At 46.6% G+C, this 17,646-nt stretch overlaps 1 protein-coding gene across 4 annotated transcripts in view; it reads left to right on the top strand.

Annotated features, from left to right (window-relative positions):
* The first annotated feature begins 3,119 nt into the window (after positions 1-3,119).
* LOC118096106 (broad substrate specificity ATP-binding cassette transporter ABCG2) overlaps positions 3,120-17,646 on the top strand; it is a 32,541-nt gene continuing 18,014 nt past the window's right edge. For 2 of the 4 annotated variants that reach the window (XM_035137398.3, XM_035137396.3), the window contains exons 1-3: positions 3,120-3,354; positions 8,517-8,608; positions 16,615-16,829. In XM_035137398.3, the coding sequence (XP_034993289.1) occupies positions 16,681-16,829 (149 nt within the window). In that variant the 5' untranslated portion in view covers positions 3,120-3,354; positions 8,517-8,608; positions 16,615-16,680. The remainder of the gene's footprint in view (positions 3,355-8,516; positions 8,609-16,614; positions 16,830-17,646) is intronic. The other 2 variants (XM_088669539.1, XM_060274938.2) reach the window with 2 other exon arrangements.

Below are 17,646 nucleotides of genomic sequence, written 5' to 3'. Positions count from 1 at the left end.
CTAATTCTTTAGGCACAATATTTGGATAGCTATGACTCTCTAGGGGCAAGAGAGCTATCACTGGGTCTAAATCAAGATGCCGACAATCACATTTTTGGGGAGGGGGCAAATTCTGTCTCCCAAAAAGCTTCAATAGGTAGACAGCACCACCACATGTGTCTGAATGACCCAAGAGCTTCACAACCTCTCTGACATTTAGGGGATAATGAACTGTTTATATGATAGCATTTAAGGCACAGAATATGGCCTGTGAGGGAAGGGACCATGTAGCAAGACATTGCAATGGAGATGCAGTCAGGTAGCACAATACAGAAAGGCAACTATGCTACATAGACCGTTACTCCCACCAATTAACAACAACAACAACAACAACAACAATAACAACAAATTTATTTATATCCCGTCCATCTGGCTGGGTTTCCCCAGCCACTCTGGATGGCTCCCAACAGAATATTAAAAATGATAAAACATCAAACATTAAAAACTTCCCTAAACAAGGCTGCCTTCAGACGTCTTCTAGAAGTCAGATAGTTGCTTGTTACCTTGACATTTGATGGGAGGGCGTTCCACAGGGCAGGCACCACTACCGAGAAGGCCCTCTGCCTGGTTCCCTGTAACTTTGCTTTTCGCAGTGAGGGAACTGCCAGAAGGCCCTCGGAGCTGGACCTCGGTGTCCGGGCTGAACAATGGGGGTGGAGACGCTCCTTCAGGAAGATAGTGGCATGCAGCAGTTTGGCAGTGATGTGCTCTGGATTTTCCAGAATAAAGGAGGCGTGAGTCCTGTTCAGTTATTCAGTATGCATGAGTACTAAATATTTCAAGGAGCTTCTGAGAATGCTCCTGGCTTGACCCACCCGCTAGATACAGACATGCATTCACTCACACTCCTGGATAATGCATGACTAGTGTTGGCCTGAAAAGTGAACATGAAGCTCCCTCCAAGGAGTTGCAAACATGGGTTGACTAGGGTTTGCATCTCTGCTAAGGGACGGTATGTAGCCCCCACCCCCCACCCAATGGATACCAATAGCATGTTAGCTCAACAACACAATCTTAGCCCTACACTCTAACCACTACACAACTCTACTCCCAATTTTGGATATTTAAAGGGACAAAACTTAAGTTTTTGTTGGAAAATTTGTGGCCAGCTAGGCTTGCACAGCTCATGCGGCAACATCAAGGCAAAGCCATAGGAAGCTATCGCTGTCAGAAGCAGGCCAGGAGTTGAGTGATGCACAGAGACAGAAAGGCAATGTGTTAGGCCAAACAGCAAGTCTCTTATAGCCCTCCTGTCCAGGAGGGATCAATGGACAGCCTGGGTGGGCAGGGCTATGCCCATATCCTGAGAAAAATATGCCACTACAGTACAGTACAAGGAAGGGGTTTTATGTTGTAGTTCTCCCAGATCGCCACACGGGGCAGCTGAGCATAACACTTGTTCACAAGCAACTTGTTCACAAGCAGGATTAATTCACTTCATGCTACAGGTGTTGGATCACATGAGTACCAAAAAAAAATCTCTGTACACAGAAGATTGGGAGTCAAGGGGGAAAGGCTCTAATCTACTCTTCTCCCTGACTGGTAGGCTAGTTTTCTAAGTGGATGGATTTTATTTTACTCTTAATTCCATCATGCAAACTCTCACTTGCAGTCGGAAGAAAAGCAGCTCAGACACAGGTTTATCCCATCATCTGCTGTTTAAGAGAACAAGGCCTAAGAGGGGTTTCCAGTGAAATTAAGGCACTTGCACAACTCCAGTTTAACATTAGTCTTGGAATTTGAATGGTCTTCCAGTGTGCATATCCTAGAATACAAGCGTTCAGGTGCTCTTTGCAACTCAACCCTCTGTAATAGATTTTTTAAAAAAATCTGTACTAGCTACATGTTTCAGAGGTTCCACACTTGAAGGCGTTACAGGGTATTAGGAAAGATACCTGCGCTTGTGTCACACCATAAGCAACATAGCTTTGTGGCACTTTAAAGGCAGATTTATTGTGGCATAAGATTTCATGGTTTCGTTTCAGCTGGAAGAAGAGCATTCTACCGGTAGTTCATGAAAGCTTATGTCATAGTAAGTCTGCTATTCTTTAAGGTGCTGCAAGATTCTTGGTTGTGTTTACCGATCAAAGCTCTAAATTGGTCTGCTGCTTGTCAGAGCTTGCTGAAGTTTCTGAACTGTTTTCAGAGGCAGCCCCCCATATAATCCATTGCAGTAATCTTACCCTAAGACTCAGCTATACAGCTGCAAATAAAACATTTTAAGTGCATTATACAAGTGTGACACTAGATGGCGATGGTGAGCTCATGGCAAATTCAATATATATTTTTAAACGCTTTAAAAAATTTCACAGCGTTTTTTATGTTTCTAGATCATGGGTAGGCAAACTAAGGCCCGGGGGCCGGATCCAGCCCAATCGCCTTCTAAATCTGGCCCAAGGACGGTCCAGGAATCAGCGTGTTTTTACATGAGTAGAATGTGTGTGCTTTTATTTAAAATGCATCTCTGGGTTATTTGTGGGGCATAGGAATTCATTCATTTTTCTTCTTCTTCAAAATATAGTCCGCCGCCCCCCACAAGTTCTGAGGGACAGTGGACCAGCCCCCTGCTGAAAATGTTTGCTGACCCCTGGTCTAGATTCCACCCCAGAGGTTACCAGGGCATACGGTAGATGGCAGAAGTTAGGCTATCCCTAACTTCAGAGGGAGGGACTGCAACCCCATCCAGAGCAGGCAACCTCCCATATTGTTAGTGCTTACTGGGGCCTTTTTAAGACTGGAAAGCATGCTTTAAATATTATAAGTAAAACATTAAAGTTTGCTTATCAGAAAACACAAGAGACCAAAGGCTAGTCTAGTCCAGCATCCTATCCCGCACTTGCCAAGCTTTTGCTCCGTTTTGCAAGTTTTTTTGTTGCCTATAACTTTGGCCCAGTGCAGTCAAGAGGCAGAGATAACCCAAGTGCTGGCGGGATCTTTAGCAACACCGAACACGGCATTTTTTCCACACACGCGTTCTTTTCCGCAGCTGCTATTCCGAGCCTTTCAAGAGGCCTCTACGCAACCCACACGCCTCTCCCCTCTATTATAGATCGGCGTCCGGCGTCGCCAACCCGAAGGCGGAACACGTGAGGGGAAACCATGTCGTGCGGTCGGAGAGGGCGGGCTGCAAGAGCTCGTATTACAGCCGAAGGGAGGAAAGGCTTCTTTCCCGCGAAGCCAAGTGGGCCCGTCGTGACAGGAACCCGGGAAGCCAGAGGAGCAGCAGCCGCGCAGCCCAGCCGGGAGAGGCGCCTTTCAGGCCCTTGGAGAACTCGGCTGCGCCCCGGACCCGCCTGGCCATGGACCCCGAGGGCGGTGAGTCACGTCGAAACCCTCCGCCCGCCGCGGCGAACTGCCTTCCCCTCTCCCCGCCCGACGTGCGCCCATCCCAGGCCTGAGCTGCTTTCAGGCTGCAGTCCTAGCGAGGGCGCACCGCTGAAGACCGGGGAGCTTGCTTGGAAGAGGAAAGGAGTTCCACTGCAAGGCTTCCTTTATGCATTGTCTTATGCTACATTGGAATCTGCCCCCGTGTCCCATCCCCGCTGTTAAAATTAGGTGCAATCTGGGGGCGCAGGTGTTGCTGGACTGCAACGGTCAGCACCCCTGAGCATTGGCTAGGTTGGAGGGAGTTGCAGTCCAATTGGAACTGCAGAGCCACAGATTCCCCACTTCCTAAAATGTGATCTCCCAACTGTCCTTTTCTCTTTCCCCAGTTCGCTTCCCCTTCCATAACTCACCTGTGTAAGAACATCTTTGTAAAATCATAGGATTGTATGGTTGAAAGGGGCCAGCAGGGTCATTGGTGAGCACTCGGAGCCAAGTAAGATTGTCTTCCATGAACCTGGTCTTAACAGTGAGTCCGTAAGTGACTGTGGAGGCCACCTCTGGATCCACATGTCCTTCAACAGTGGGGACATAGGTTTCTGGGCGGGAGTTGATCAATGTGAGCATTTGCCAAATATGCCTTCCTCTTAGTATGTTTATCCCTTTCATCCTGAGTTCAAGCGTCTTCAAAGTCCATGACACCTTTGGTAAAAGCTGCTCTCCAATTGGAGTGCTCGCAGGCCAATGTTCCCCAATAGTCTGTGTTTATACTACATTCTTTTATATTTGCCTTGGGACAGTCTTTAAACCTCTTTTGTTAACTAGCAGCATTACTTTCCAATTTTAAGTTCGGAATAGAGTAGTTGCTTTGGTAGACAATAATCAGGCATCCGAACATGACCAGTCCAACGAAGTTGATGTTGAAGAATCATTGCTTTGACTCTGGAGATCTTTGCTTCTTCCAGTACACTGGCATTAGTTCACCTATCTTCCCAAGTGTATGTAAATTTTTTGGAGACACCATTCATGGAATCTTTTGAGGAGCTGGAGATGGTGTTTATAAGTGGTCCATGTTTCACAAGCATACAGTAAGGTTGGTAGTACAATAGCTTTGTAAACAAGCGTTTTGATTTCCCTGAGAATGTCCCAGTCCTCAAACACTCTGAAGTTCAATTGGGAGAAAACTGCACTCGCAGAACTCAGGCGATGCTGGATTTTGGCATCAGTGTCGGCCCTTGTGAAAGATAACTGCCCGGGTAGGAGAAGTGATCAACACTTTCCAATGTTACACCATTGAGTTGGATTTGTGGTGTTCCCAGGGCCGGTGCTAGGGCTTTTTGCGCCCTAAGCAAAAACAGCTTCTGGCGCCCCCCGGACGCATGTGTCATGGCGCATGCGTCATGGCGCACGCACAACACCGCCTCTGCGTCCCCTCCATTGGCGGGAGGAGCGCAGGCCAAGAAGGGAGCTCGGCGCCCTCCCGCCTGTGGAGGGGACACTTTGAGCTCCTCAGCGGCGGCGGCGGCGAGTGAGCGGCGGCAGCGCCCATAGCTGAAGGCTGCCGCCGCTTGCTCACTACAGTCGCTGGGGAGCTCACAGCATCCCCTCCGTGGGCGGGAGGGCGCTGAGCTCTCCTTTTGGCTCGCGCTCCTCCCGCCTATGGGGGGGACGCTGTGAGCTCCTCAGCGAGCAAGCGGGCGGCGGCGCCCACAGCTGAAGTCTTCGGCTGCGGGCGCTTGCCGCCACTACCACCGCCGCTTGCTCGCGCTGCGGTTTAGCCAGGGCTGCTTCAGAGGCTCCTCGCTCGCCCCGAGGAGTTTCTCTCCCGGCCTCAGGAGTCGCGCCGCCCTCTGCCTGATTCCCCGCTGCCATGGAGCCTGGAATAGCCGCTGCTGCTGGGCCGGCAGCCTCCGCCGGAGCCGCAGCGCTCTTCCTGGCTGTGAGTGAGCAGCAGGGCTACTCCGAGCTGCTCTCGCTTTGCGGCGGCGGCCAAGCTGCACCCGAGGTGGGGAGACCGGCGGCGGTGGCAGAGAGCGTTTGTGAGTGGGGAGACACAGCATCGCCCCCTGCATTCTGGCGCTCTAGGCCGTCGCCTAGTTCGCCTTTATGGGTGCGCCGGGTCTGGGTGTTCCAGAGGGGTTGTTTTGTGCTTGATGGTGCAGCACTTTTGTTTTTAGCATGTTGAACAATAGGCCAAGCTTTTTGTAAGCTTCTGCGAAGATATTTAGGATGGTTTGGAGGTCATCCTCTGAGTGCGCGCACACTACGTCATCATCAGCATACTGAAGCTCTATGATGGAAGTTATGGTAACCTTGCTCTTTGCTTTCAGCCTACTCAAGTTAAAGAGCTTTCCATCTGTTTGATAATATGATTTCTACTCCGGTGGGGAGTTTCCCTTCAACAAAGTGTAGGATCATGGCAATGAAAATAATTTGGGGTGATAACACAACCCTGTTTAACACCTGATGCCGCTGTGAATGGTTCATTTTGAGAGCCATTGTTATCTGCAATTGTTGCTGTCATATTATCATGGAGGAGCCAAAGGATGTTCACAAATTTAACTGGGCAGCCGATTTTCAGAAGGACAGTACACAGGGCATTATGATTTAATGTCAAAGGCCTTAGTCAGGTCAATAAATGCCATATGCAGGGGTTGGTTTTGCTCTCTGCATTTTTCTTGAAGCTGTCGAGCGGTGAAAATCTTGTCCACTGCCCCCCTAGAAGGTCAAAAACCATTTTGGGATTCAGGTAGGGTAGCCTCAGATACTGTTAGGAGATGGTTTGCTAAGATCCTTGCAAGAATTTTGCCAGCCACAGCTAATAGAGATGCCTTGAAAGTTTCTGCAATCCATTCTATCACCTTTTTTAAAGAGTGATAATTTTGGCACCCCTAAAGTCTGCTGGGATCTCCACTCTCTCCGAGATTTTTTTGATGAGCTTGTGGAGTTGTTGTGTAAGTTCAATTCCGCCTACTTTGAAGACCTTGGCAGGTATCCCGTCAGGTCTGCTGGCTTTGTTGTTTTTCATTTGGTTAATAGCAGTACACAACTCTCCCAGATTTGGAGAATGCTGCAAGCTCATCTTGCACCTGCATAAGAGCATCTTTGTAGAATCATAGGATTGTGTGGTTGGAAGGGGTCAGCAGGGTCATCTAGTCCAACCCCCTGCAAGACAGGAATCTTTTACCCAACCCATGATTCTACTGACTGAGCTATGTAGAGTACCATAGTTTTTTCCTGTTGTCAAACCCAGAAAATGATATAGTTTATTGTGTGCAACCTTTTAGATTTAAGCCCTTAAAAAACACCCTACACTAATAGATGTAACATGTAAATATGAAATTGTCTTTGCAGTTACACAAATATCCTAACCCAGTGGTTCCCAGACCTTTCACCCACACAGAGACTACTTGAAAATTGCAGGCAGTCTTGGCAGAACACATAAAAAATTATCTGCCTGCTGTTGCAACTGTGTTGCTCTGTGCTGGATGCTGTCTGGTTTCTAAATATATTTTTATTGCTTCTTTTGTTTCAATTATTTGTATTTTATCGTATTGACATTTGGATTCCGCAGAATACGATAAAAAATACAACAATCAATAATATAGATGCAATATAAGGAATAAAAGAAGCAATAGGAAAAGGGGCCCCTGACCATCAGGTCCAGTCGAGTCCGACTCTGGGGTTGCGGCACTCATCTCGCTCTATAGGCCGAGGGAGCCGGCGTAAGTCCGCAGACAGCTTCCAGGTCATGTGGCCAGCATGACAAAGCCACTTCTGGGGAACCAGAGCAGCGCACGGAAATGCCGTTTACCTTCCCACTGGTGCGTTCCCTATTTATCTACTTGCACTTTGATGTGCTTTCGAACTGCTAGGTGGGCAGGAGCTGGGACCGAGCAACGGGAGCTCACCCCGTCGCAGGGATTCGAACCACCGACCTTCTGATCAGCAAGCCCTAGACTCTGTGGTTTAACCCACAGCGCCACCTGGGTCCCTTTTAAAAGAAGCAATAAAAACAGTTTGAAAAGAAGCAATAAAAACAGCTAAAATCAATATGAACATCTAATGCTCTGTGCCCACTGTTCTTCACAGACCACCTGAATAAATGGTGGTCTGTGCACCATAGTTTGGAAACTCCTATCCTAACCCTTTTGGTGATACTCTTTCAACTGATTGCAGCAGGATTGGGAAACATGCGCCACTCTAGATATCACTGGACCACAACGCCCAGCATCCTTGGCCATTGACCATACTGCCTGGGGTTGATGGAAGTCCAACAATTGGAAAGGCCAGAGTCTCCCTACCGTGTACTAAGTTACAGGCACACACATGAGGCATTATCAGAAGTGTGCATGGTGTGGTTCTCCTGTTATATCAGCCTTCCCCAACCTGGGACCCTGCAGTTGCTTTGGGTTGCAATTTGCAGCTGCAGCAGCATCCAACCTGCAGTGTCACAGCAGTTGTTTGTGGGTGCAATGAATCCATGTAGGAATATGGGGGTCATCCAAACATGTGTTTGGATGAGGGGCAGTGCATGAGGGGCTGCTACTGGAACCGAAAGGTCAAACACTCCCTGCAGATTGCTCTTGACCCAGTTCCCAGCCTATGCTGGGATAGTGAGATAATTTGGAACAAGCAGCTGACAGAGATAGTGATGGTTGTTTGGAAGCCACCTTTGATGTGTGTGAAGCCTCAAGCTGGCACAAGTATTGGGTTGTCAGGTGCACATTCATAAAACAAGTACCTTTTTATGTTCTGAGGCTCTGAATGAGCCACTGTGCCTCTGGCCCTATTCCCCCATTGGTTTCCTGCATTCCATTAGCCGTCCAAAGTCATTTTGTCCCACAGCAGGTTGGAGAGGAGACTAGTGGAAGAACATGAGCTGTGTACACCCCATACATTCAAAGCACATGTAAAGCCCATGCCTTCCCCCAAAGAATCCTGGGAACTATAGTTTGCCCTCCTCACAGGACTGCAGTTCCCAGCACCCTTAACAAACTACCATTCCTGGGATTCTTTGGGGAAGTCGTGTGTTTTAAATGCGTGGGGCACATGCAGCCCTTGTTTAAGTGGTGAAATAATTTGCTTCTGAAAATAATACATAGGCTAGAGCATGACTTAGGCATTAATGTGTGTGCATTTATATTTGGTAGGTGGGACTGCTTGGAGGTGCTGATAGACTGTTCTGGTGAGGTCCTGGGAGAAGCCATTCTGAAAGAGGCTGTACATGGGGTTAACTCTTCAGGTAAGAGCATGCATTGGGCTACTTCAGGTGGTGGCTTGTGTGTCCTCCATTAAAGAGAGGCAGGCTTTGGAAAAAAAACACTTCAATAGAATCTCGTAGAGTTGGAAGAGACTCCGGGGGTCATCTAGTAGTCCAACCCCCTGCAATGCAGGAATCTCAACTAAAGCATCTACAACAGGTGGCCGTGCTAGATTTACATAGTTTGCCTGGCCTGAGAGTCAGCCCCCGTGTGCCCCCTTCCGAGGCAGCCGTGGAGGGTTTCAACACAAGAAGAGACTCCTCGGTGGTGACTCCCCACTTGTGGAATGCTCTCCCCAGGGAGGCTTGCCTGGCAAAAGCATTTTTATTCGCTCAAGCCTTTGGGGCCTTGAATGGGATGGTGTTGCATTGGATCTGCTCTTCTATGCTTATTATTGGTGAGGATTTTAGGCTTGGCTTTTTCCGGGTAATCTCATTTACATTAGGTCTTATTTGATACAAACGAACTCTCATCTCCTCAACACAAAAAAGCCTTTCTCGTTTCTGATCTTTCCTATTGGACACGGTTGAGAATCCCTGTTCACCACACCATGTTGTGGGGAGCTGTAGAAGAATAGCCCATACTCTTGAAGAGAAGTGTGGATACTGTTTCTGCTTTTATATATAAAAAACTATTTTGATACTATCTTATTCTACACTTAAATGTTTAAATGTTTCTTAAATTGTCCTTGAATCTTCCTGCCGCACTTGTCATCCATTCCTGCCACCCCAATGTGGTACACCACACCCTTTGAGAACCACTGGCTCGAGGAACAATCTCATTTTCTCTCTCTTCCCCCACCCTCAGGAAACCACAGTACACTTGTTCAGACCAATCCTGTGTGAGCTTATTAGGAAGCAAGCCCCTTTGTGTTCAGCGGGGCTTACTACCCAGTAAGCGTGCATAGAATTCTAGCTTCAATATATTTGGGACGGCAGGGACAAAAACTTCCAAACAGACTTTAGCTCAGTCGTGGCATTTCCTTTTCTTAAAACCAGCTTTTTCCAGGTGACAGACATGCAAATAAATTTGTTGGGTTACTGCTATGTTCTTTTTTTGTTCCCTCATGTGGTTCCCCTCCTAGTTTTTGAGTGACCATTAGTGCTGGAGAAAAAGAGAAACAGTTGTAAGGTAGATTCAGGTAGGTAGCCGTGTTGGTCTGACGCAGTCAAAATGTGCATGCACACAAAAGCTTATACCAGAACAAACTTAGTTGGTCTATAAGGTGCTACTGGACACTTTTTAAATTATTTTTTTAATAATAAAAAAATCAGTTGTAAGGTAGAATCTGGATTCAAGAGTTGCCCCCTTTTTTCAATTCGGCGCTGTACCAAACTATGGGTCGTAGTTCGGTGGTAGAGCATCTGCTTCACATGCAGAATGCACTAGGTTCAATCCCTGGCATCTCCAAGCAATACTGGGAGAGACTCCTGCTCAAAATTCTGGAGAGCTGCTGCCAATCAGTGGAGACAATACTGAGCTCCATAGACCAATAGTCTGACTAGAATGGGAGACAGTTTCTTTTGCCTTCAATAGTAGTCCAGTGTGCAGCCAGGGCCAGCCCAAGACATTTTGCTGCTTGAGGCAAATGACAAGATGGCACCCCCCCAGATCTGTGTACAGAAGCTGACTGGACAAGTGGCTTAATCTTCCTTCAACACTGGCATCTGCCATGCCTGCAAGGAACCTGGGAGCACAGGCCTGGCAGCATGACACATACCTCTCTGTTCTCCAACAACGGGAAGGCTCAGAAGAAATGGCTAGGGTGCTGCAGTTACTGTTCCTTCTCGCCACCCACTAGCATCTGCTGCCTGAGGCAGATGCCTCATATTGCCTTACAGTAGAGCCAGCCCTGTGCGCAGAAGAGGATAGCCTTTTTCTCCATGTTGTGAAAACCTTCACCCAGTGACTTCTGCAGCTGAGGCCGCTGTGGAAGGCACAAAACTAGCCAGTTATTTTTCTGGCCTACACTGCATTCCCATGAGGAACAAGCCAAAGACATTGCATCATTTCACCTCTGCCCCTTCTCATGTGTTTGCAGATAGAATGAGGCAGAAATGGAGTTTTACGCTCCTCTAAAAACCAACATTATGTCCTGCGTCACTTAAAGACAACAGATTTATTAGTTGTTATGGTGTCACGATATGCTTTGCCTCCTGCAACAGGCTGAAACACCTGTAGAAGTTGTTACACTGGAATTCCTGAATTCACTCTGTGAGGATGTCTGCCACTCCTTTGCCCCACCTTATTATGAACTCTGCCAAAGATGAAATGCACCGAACTTATTTTAATATTAGCAGAAGCAAACTGATTTGAGCATGAGTGCTGACTTAAACAATTGGTGAGCTGAAATTCCAACCTGTTCCATGGCTTGGCCTGGCTCCTCATTTGTTCACCTCATGCCAGTATAGTTATTTGGAGTAGAAGCAACCTTGTATTCCAAAAGCAAAAAACACAGCAGAAATGGAGGGTTCTGTTCACGGGTCCATCTGGGAGCTGCTCCTATGATTGCTTCAAAAGGTCTGGCTGCAAGGACAGGACATTCCCCCAGAAGTGACCTGCTTAGGAAGCAAGCAAGCGAATCCCGGTCACATGCGGTGGGAGCAACGCCTTCAAAACAAACCCTAGCCCAGCTGACTCGTGAGGGAGTTGCACCCTGAGCATGCCGCCTCCCCCTTCACAATCCCTTTAAAGCAATTTCGACTATTTTCCCAACATCATTTAAGTTTCTAAAGTATTTTCTTCTTCTTTCTTAAGCAAACCACCTACCATATGTTCCACCCTGAAAGGAGCAATTGTTGACTGATAATTAAGACACTGCAGTTCGCACTCTGGATTCCTTGCCGCAGCCAGGCACACATTATCCTCCCTTGCTTTCAATGCCGCATTGAGGACCCTGCTTTTCTAACTTCCTTCTGGGGGGGGGATGAAAGAGCTTCTAAAATGACCTCTTCACAACTCTCCCTCTTTCTTTCCATTTATTCTCGTCAACACCCAACAACAATCGTGACTTGGTGCTGGCCTGCTGTTCTCTTCTGTTGCTTCAGATGGGGTGGGGGGTGGGGGGGTGGAGAGAAGGGACAGGAAAGAGGAAGAGCAGGGACATTGCAGTTTTCAGATGACTTGAATGGTAAGGGCCCATTCAGACATTACGTTTCAGGCACGCCTAAAAAGCGTAATGTGACAACATCATGTTTGCAAACATCTGCAATCATGTAGATACACTTGTCAGGGCGGAGGATTGGCCACAACTCCTTGATAAGTAAGCCCTTGATGGCAAAGCTGGGTTTGCTTCTGTGTAATGTGTGAAACAGCCGTAAGATGGGGTGAGGGCTAATTGGTGCGGATGTGCCCCTCCAGAAGTTCACGGAGCTGAAATGCAGCCCAATACCTAGACAATTTGTCTTGGGGAAACTTAATAATTCTAAGGGGGCATTAGGCACCGGGACATCTGGATATAGACCACTGATCTCCATGGTTCTGGATGCTATACTACTTGTGATCCATTGCTTTCTAGCTTCATTAGAATCCCTAAATCATACTGGGCTACTTTGATGATGATGATGATGATGAGGGGCTTTTATGGTTATATTTGATGTCTGGAAGACAATGCAAGTCCAGAGACTGAAAATTAATATACTGTATGCTGAAAAAGGAGAAGCTGAACTATTTGAAGGGAAACTGAACCATTTTGCAACACATACACACCCATAAGAGATTCAGCCTTTTTCTTAAATCGTGATTAGAACATGCGTTGAAAATCAGAAGATGTCAGACTATGGCTGTATACATGCTATCGTACGTTTAGAGCACCTAACCCCTGCAACTGTAGTTACCCCTTCAGAGCTATGATTCCCAGCACCCATAAGAAACTACAGTTCCTGTGATACTGGGGGGGCCGGATGCACTTTAAAGGCATGTTGTATAAGCAGCTTATTTGACAGTGCAGTAGATGGCAGCAGTTTCCCAGAGTCTTGAGCAGTTTTTCACCCGACCTGCTGTTTGAGCCATCCCTGAGGACTGGAGAAGCCTGGGATTGAGCAGGGAACCTTTTGCAAGCAAATCACGCTCTCTGCCACCGAGAAATGGCTCCTTGCTGATTTCCAAGGAGCTTCTACTTAGGCTCAATATACACAGGTACGTTTGTTTATAGCATTTGTAAACCATTTAATTTTTATTTTAGATCTCAAAACAGATTTAAAACATGAAAACAGTCATCACTATTATTGAAACAAAAGGTAAAAGCAGTAAAGCATTGGCATGAAAGCAGGAATTCAGGAAATCCATACAAATAAAATCAAGAGTCCAGTCCTATTTTACTAGATGTCCCAAAGAAACTGATGATTGCTGCTTCACCTATGGCAAGAGGGTAGGACATTCCATCACACAGGGGCAATAAGAGAAGGTGCCCATTGCAGGATCACGCTTGTACAGTATTCTGTAGGGTGTGATACCATGAATAGTATTTCCCAAGATGATGTCTGTCATTATTCACCACCCTGGTGACCTCCAGGTGTTTAGGACCACAACTTTCATCATCCCTGACGACTGGCTGGGGCTGATAGGAGTTGCAATCTGGAGGACAGCAGGTTCTCAAAGGCTGATCCAAGTGGTCTTACAGGGCAGGTGGTCTTTCAGGTAACATTTGCGAGCACTGAGCCATTCATGAGACTGCTTCTACACATTCAGAGCGCTAAATAAAGTCTGCCTTTGAAAGAAGTGGACATTTGTGGTCACTGCAAACTACGAGTTGTTAAACCTCTGGGGAAAGCAGCTGCAGAGAGTAATTGAAGAACCAGGATCTGGGTGACAGCTGAAACTAATTAATGCGGGCTCAAAGAAAGGTGTCTCCCTCCCCCCCCAAAAAAAGTAGCACTAGAAGGCTTAATGAGAAAAAATAGTCAAAGGGGAAAGTAGCGGCATAGGCTTGAAAAGGCACCCAAGACTCTCTGCACCCAGTCAAGTCAGCCTGCGGAAGAGACGGTCACTCCAGGCACACCTGTCAAAGTCAGAAACTGGCAGCCGGCAGGAGTGTAGTGGCAAGAATGTTAGATTGGGGCCCTGGAAAACCAGGGTTCAAATCCCCACTTGGCCATGACACTCACTGGGAGATCTTGGGCCAGTTAGTCTCTCAGCGTAACCACAGGGTTGTGGTAAGGGTAAAGTGGAAGTGGGGAGAAGGAGTGGGGTGTAGAGAAGAAAGAAAAAAGTAATCCTGCAGAGGAAAGCGAGTGGGAGGATTCCTCCCTAACCCCCACCCCTGGCAGAATAAGACATTATTCTGGGTCTGATCAGAACCTCTTAATGTAACTCCCCACTCCCCATGTGCCACAGTCCCAATGAAAATGGGGGCCACTGTTGACTTTTTCAACTGCAGTGAAACAGAACGGAGTCTCCTGGACGTGACTGGCTGGCTAGGAATTTGAATGTGGGAGCACTTAGTCACTGTGGCATTTTGCCGCAGCTCCCACTTACGCCTTCGTTACTCAGCCCCTCAAGAGAAGGAAAATTGCTTTGCTAGAAAGTGGTAGCTGTAGATTTGTGCTGGGTTGCTGTCTTTTTCTCCCCTGCCCTGGCAGTAAGAAATGGCAACTTCTGCAGCTGCTTTTCACCTGTTGAATTTTTACACTTGGGCGCCCACATCTCTGGTCAGGTTTCTCAGACTTGTACACACAGGTGTTTAAACAGACACTACTTCCAGACTGGACATATTTGCTGCAAAAGACGCCAACGTCCCGTCCCCCATTGTTATAACTGCATGTGAGTTTCACCCCAGTTCACTGCTATGTCAACTTAGGGCAAAGCAAGCCATGGTACCATGTTCATGGTGCAGGGATGGGTAAACTGTAGTTCTCCAGGTGTTGCTGGAAAATCCAGCTTCCATTGGCCCTTCCATTGGCCCTGCTTTAGAGTTTTGTAAGTGTAAATAAATAATAATGAATCTCCGCTTACCTTCATGGAGGAGTGGGAAAGGCAAAAGCTAGAGGGGAAGAAGAGAACAGAGAAGTAAGGAACAAACATGAACAAATGCGTGTATATTTGAGCTTGCCTCTAGCTGGGAATAATGATGGGAGAAGGTTGTTCTTAGTTGAAAATATTGGAGCTGCGGAGAGACATGGAGTTCCCTTCCTTCCAACCAGGTACCTTGTTTTCCCACTGCAACACTGTAATGCCACCTTATTGCTAACCCTCCCTTCTCCTAGGCTGGAGGGGAAGCACATGGTCTCCAAAACCACAAGTATCTTATTTGGATGGTAGAACACTAGCTTCCAAGCTTTGGTACCTGAGGGTTTGAAATTCAGAAAACTGTTTTAAAATGTATCCCCCTCCTGCTCCCACTACCAGGATGCTTTTCTCCGAAGCTGACTGCTGATTTAGGAGGTTTCCTGTAGAATGGTAATTGTGAACAAACACTGCCACCTGCTGCCCAAGTATAATAATGGCATACCTTTGTTTTCTTCCGGCAATTTAGGGCTACTGACCCTTTTTATAAAAAACTTCCTTGGCAGTAAGGTGCATTGAACATGTTGAGAACTGAGTAAAATGCCTAAGATTGTGCTGCAAGGCACTTTGGAAATGAAACATCCAAATTTGAACAGGAAGTTCAAGTCCCAAGTCTCTTTTTTATTTTTTTATTCCCCGCTGAAAACCAAAGTTTTAGTTGCTTCCTATTTCCTGAATCTGCTGTGGTTTTAATGGCACTGTTTTGTGATTCTTATAGGATTTTTGATTGGCTTGAGTTTCTACTTATTGCTGTCATTTTAATGTTCCGCTATTTTAATGAGACATTTTGCTTTTTATTAGTTGTTAGCTGCTTCGAATTTTTTTATCAAGTTGTAACTAAAACAAAGTGCTGGAAAAGAAAAATAGGGAACAAAAGTTCAGGAATAGAGCATCTCATTGCAGATGGCCATTCAAAAATCTTTAATGCAGGAGTTGGGAACCTGCATAATAACTTTTTTAAAGACCCCTCATGAAAATCCACCAACACTTGAGTGCATTTTTCTCCTAATGTACACATTTCTGCAAAGTATTTTTTCCTAACAATGCATTTTTATATGTTATTTTCACTAACACATGTACTTTTAGGTCCATTGCCCCCTAATATATGTGTTATTTGGAGAAGTGCACTGTAAAATTTGAGGAAGTGTGAGCTCTAGGGGATAGCCGTGTTCATATAGTATTTGGGGAAGTGTGAATTACGTAGGTTTTCATTTGGACTGGGGCTGAAATGAATTTCTCCTACACACCCCTAATGTACACAGAGATCTTGGGCTCATCTTGCTGGCTGTCATTAGAGCCATGCTCATGTTGAATGTTTCACATGGAAGGGAAAAATGAGTTGGGAGTAACTCCGCAGGTGATTTATGCGCCATTTTGTGATACCTGCAGCAGAAAGACCCAACATTCCATGTAGATTCCCCTTGCTGCTTGTTTTAAAAAAATAGCAACATGTCAAAGAGTAAACATTTCTGCATGACTCACTTCCTGGTGTCATTTCACTATTTGCATAATGATATCCACACTTCAGGAAAAGCGACCTGCAGATGTCTAATAGCCATGAAATTTGAAAGTACACCTCTAGTGCTCAGGTATAGTGCAAATCTAGGTCCCAGGTGCTAAGGACTCGAAACAGGAAGTGGATCTACTGCCTTCATACTCGGGGCAACGGAGATCTATTTTGTCTGGAGCTTTTTCCCCAGCTGGAACTCAGTTCTAGCACCTCTCAGGTGGGTGCCAGTGCCATTACGAAAGAACAAGGAAGACGTTCCGGCGCCTCCTTTTCTAGAAAAATAGCACTGGATCAGTATTCATAAGTCTCTGCTTGCACAAGGCCAGACTGAGAAGGACTTTGTCTGAATTATGACTTTCGAGCCGGTGTAATAGATAAAAGTAAGATTGCTTTTGAGATAGCGAAGGGGAGTGAGCTGAGGCAAAGCGAGACAGAGTGAAAAGAGTAAAGCATTGCATGTCCTATTCCCTTCAGGTGACTAAATAAAAGGGAAGCCTTTGCCTCTTCTCCCACCATTCTGACGCGAAGGGGCTGCCTGGAATGGAGCTTGCAAGTATTCAGGATGCTGTTACCCAGCTGAATGTCCATGGCCCAACATTGGCTTTCCAGAACATTAGCTACGTGGTCACCACACGCTGGACTTTACCTTTCAAAGGAAAAGAAGAAAAGGAAGTTCTCAGGGATGTCAGGTAAGCCATTTCAAACGGCAATTACATTTGTACTTGGAACACTGGGGTTAGATTTGGACTAAATTGGTTGCATTCAGTTCTCTTGGAAATCAACGGGAACTACTTTCCCAGCCTCGGTGCCACATCTGCAATATGGGGATAACACGGGCCTAACTTGCAGAGTTGTTTTAAGACGGACTGAGATAAGGGGAGGGGGCTACCCATGAGGTTGGTCTGGAAGCTGCAGCTGGTGTCTCCTGACTTGAGCAGCCTATCACCGGCATAGAGCCCTGTGGCTGGAAAAAAATGCGTTGGCTGACAGCATGCTACAAGACCAAGTTTAAGGTCTTGAGAATTGTATGTAAACTCTAATTAAAATGAGGCCAGCCTATTTGAAGAGCCACTGCCAGGTCCCTGCTGTCCTCAGGGGAGGCGCTTTTGACCCTGCTCCAACGCTCGCTCCATGACCACCCGGAGCAGAACTGCTTCATGTATTTTGGACATCCAACAAGTGCAGCTACGCTTATACAGGGGGAGAGAGCCTGTGACCCTCCAGACATTGCTGAAGTAGAAGTCTCATCCTCTGTGACCATTCTGTCTAGGGCTGATGGGAGTTGGAGTCCAGAAACATTTGAAGGACCAGAGGTTCCCCATCACTGCTCTAAGCATAACACTGTACATATTTGTTGGGTGTCCTGTTCTGGGTGGTTATGGTGCTTAGATACTGAGTTAAAACTTTGTTATCCACACAAGCTTTCCTTGTAGTCATGTTGTCCATACTACTGAAGATGCTTTACTGTTTATCCTTATTTTGTTTTGTATATTCTTTTCACGGTTT

The sequence above is a fragment of the Zootoca vivipara genome, chromosome 5, assembly GCF_965207765.1.
Source record: "Zootoca vivipara chromosome 5, rZooViv2.hap1.1, whole genome shotgun sequence".
In the NCBI taxonomy this organism is placed as follows: domain Eukaryota; kingdom Metazoa; phylum Chordata; class Lepidosauria; order Squamata; family Lacertidae; genus Zootoca; species Zootoca vivipara.
Note: the sequence above shows the minus strand (reverse complement) of the source record. Positions and strands in the feature narration are given on the sequence as shown.